General features: G+C 40.5%; 1 protein-coding gene across 1 annotated transcript; it reads left to right on the top strand.

The window, feature by feature from the left end:
• Nucleotides 1-1,400: 1,400 nt before the first annotated feature.
• LOC132057793 (uncharacterized) lies at nt 1,401-1,952 on the top strand. Its single transcript, XM_059450397.1, has one exon. It carries the CDS (start codon nt 1,401-1,403, stop codon nt 1,950-1,952), a length of 552 nt encoding a protein of 183 aa, XP_059306380.1.
• The last annotated feature ends 801 nt before the right edge of the window (nt 1,953-2,753 follow it).

The following is a 2,753-nucleotide window of genomic DNA, read 5'->3' as shown; positions in this document are numbered from 1 at the left end:
TCCTCAAAACTCCTTTTCAAGATCATCCATCACAATAGCTACACACAACACCATGTTCACTTACATACAATACTTCCTCAACATCATTAGTACTACCCACAACAAGATTATGCTTATGGCATACTAAGAATCATAACTCAAGTTAATTTACTACTCAAAATATCATTAAATCTATATTTGAGATTCATCTTCCACTTTCTTCCCTCACCCAAGTTATTCAACAAACTAGCATGCTTAATAACATGAAATAGACATGAAAACTAACCTTTTATCTCATAGGAATGATATTTGGACCAAGTTACAACTTGAGTGAAACCCTAACTTTAACACCCAAGGAATTCTTGAATTCTACAAACCCTAATGAGTCTCCCAACACTTGAATATCTCGATTCTTGCTATTTGATCTTTGATTCCTCTTGGGTTTGGTACAATATATGTATGGGAAGGTTCTAGAGCTCTCAATAGTTTAGGAAAGGTGAAAAATGAAATAAAAGTGTAAGGGCCGGATATATATAAAATTTAGAAAAAAACTCGCCCAACCTAGATATACGGGTCGTATAAATTATACGGTCCGTATAATTGGACCGTATAATCCCACCAGGGGTTCACACCTCTCTGGAAGGGTTCTACGGATAAGTATACAGGCTGGATAAATTATACGGTCCGTATAAATGACCGTACGATCCATATTTTCTTGAAACTTATCCTCACAGGTTCGTTCAACCTCCAATCCTTATTTAACCCCATTGGCACTTGTATAACACTTAATTAACCATCTAATGGGCCTTATAGCTCCCTCTCAAGACATTACTAAACAATTTATAGCTCGATTGTTGCGAAACCTTCCCAAACATGACTTACATACCTACTGTTGCCATGTGGACGCTGAACCAGATGGCAAGTCATGGTACAATGACATCAAAATGTACTTGGAAAGACGGGAATATCCCGAAGGCATCACGAGTAGACAAAAGAAGACCATCAGAAGAATGGTGAATGACTTATTTCGGAACAAGGAATTATTATACAAACGAACACCGAATTTAGGATTGCTACGATGCGTAGACGCCGGTGAGGCCACCCGATTGCTGGAAGAAGTACACGCAGGGACTTGCGAACCCCACATGAATGGATTTTCACTGGCCAAAAAGATTCTCAGAGCCGGATATTATTGGATGACTATGGAGAGTGACTGTTGCAAATATGTGCAAAATTGCCATCAATGCCAGATCCACGGTGATTTAATCAGAGTACTACCAAGTGAGCTTAATGCTATGAGCTCACCATGGCCCTTCGTTGCTTGGGGCATGGATGTCATCGGACCCATCAAACCCGCAGCCTCAAATGGCCACCGATTCATTTTAGTTGCCATTGACTACTTCACCAAATAGGTGGAAGCAATGTCTTACAAGTCGGTGACAAAGAAAGTGGTAGCTGACTTTGTGCGAAACAACATCATATGCCGGTTCAGTGTAGCCGAGTCCATCATAACTGACAATGGAGCAAATCTGAATAGCCATCTAATGAAGGATATCTGTGAGCAATTCAAGATCACTCACCGAAACTCAACGGCCTACCGGCCACAAATGAATGGCGCCATAGAAGCAGCCAACAAGAATATCAAGAGAATATTGAGGAAAATGGCTGATAATTACAAAGGTTGGCACGAGCAATTGCCTTATGCTTTACTGGGATACCGTACTACGGCCAGAACTTCAACAGGAGCAACTCCATTTATGTTGTTCTACGGTACTGAAGCGGTCATGTCTGCCGAAGTTGAGATACCTTCTTTGAGAATCATTCAAGAAGCTGAGCTGGATAATGCTGAATGGGTCCAATCTCGATACGACCAGTTGGCTTTAATCGACGAGAAAAGGATGGTTGCCGTATGCCACGTTCAACTATACCGCCCAAGGATGGCGAGAGCCTTCAACAAACGAGTCAAGGCTTGACTCTTTCAAATCGGGCAACTGGTGCTCAAAAGGATTTTTCCACATCAAGATGAATATAAAGGAAAATTCGCTCCCAGCTGGCAAGGTCCTTACATGGTCCGCAAATGCCACAACCCAACCTAAGGGCCATGACGGGCACTTGGAGCTAACCTACCGAGCACCTCTTAACATGCTTCTCATTATCATTCTAGGTGGACCATGAAAGATAACCTATGAATACTACAATATATAAGGGTATGAATCCACAAAAACAATAGCTCATCCATATGATCATCATCAACTATGCCCATGTGTGTATATATATATATATATATATATATATATATATATATATATATATATATATATATATATATATATACACAAGCCGACAAAATTGAAAAAATTAATGTACAAAAATATGAACTGGTAAGGTTATGGAGCATCTAACTATATACATCTGTCTACGAGCCTCTACAAGGAGTGCATAACATCATAAGGATGGGAAAGGACCCCATCGTGCCCGAATACGTACACAAAAGAATAGTACCACTAGACTGCAGCTCCGAAGCAAGTGGAGCGCTCCTGTGTAACCGCGGATGAAGCTCCTAGGGATCTGATCCTTCTCCCTGCCTACCTGCGGGCATGAACGCAGTGTCCACAAGCAAAAGGACGTCATTACGGATAATGTACAGAGTATGTAATACATGAATAACAACATAATAAAGATATGAAAAGTAACATAAGATAAGAGAGATAACATGTACATCTGAACGCCTCTTAAGGCGGATGTCATGCATGCCTAGCTTTTAAAAAAAACAT

This window comes from Lycium ferocissimum, chromosome 5, assembly GCF_029784015.1.
Source record: "Lycium ferocissimum isolate CSIRO_LF1 chromosome 5, AGI_CSIRO_Lferr_CH_V1, whole genome shotgun sequence".
NCBI classification, from domain to species: domain Eukaryota; kingdom Viridiplantae; phylum Streptophyta; class Magnoliopsida; order Solanales; family Solanaceae; genus Lycium; species Lycium ferocissimum.
The sequence above is the reverse complement of the archived record's forward strand: the minus strand, read 5'-3'. Positions and strand labels throughout refer to the sequence as shown.

Bases quoted from the DNA above. Each gene is read 5' to 3' on its own strand.
- LOC132057793 (XM_059450397.1), top strand. From the start codon at position 1,401: ATGTCTTACAAGTCGGTGACAAAGAAAGTGGTAGCTGACTTTGTGCGA.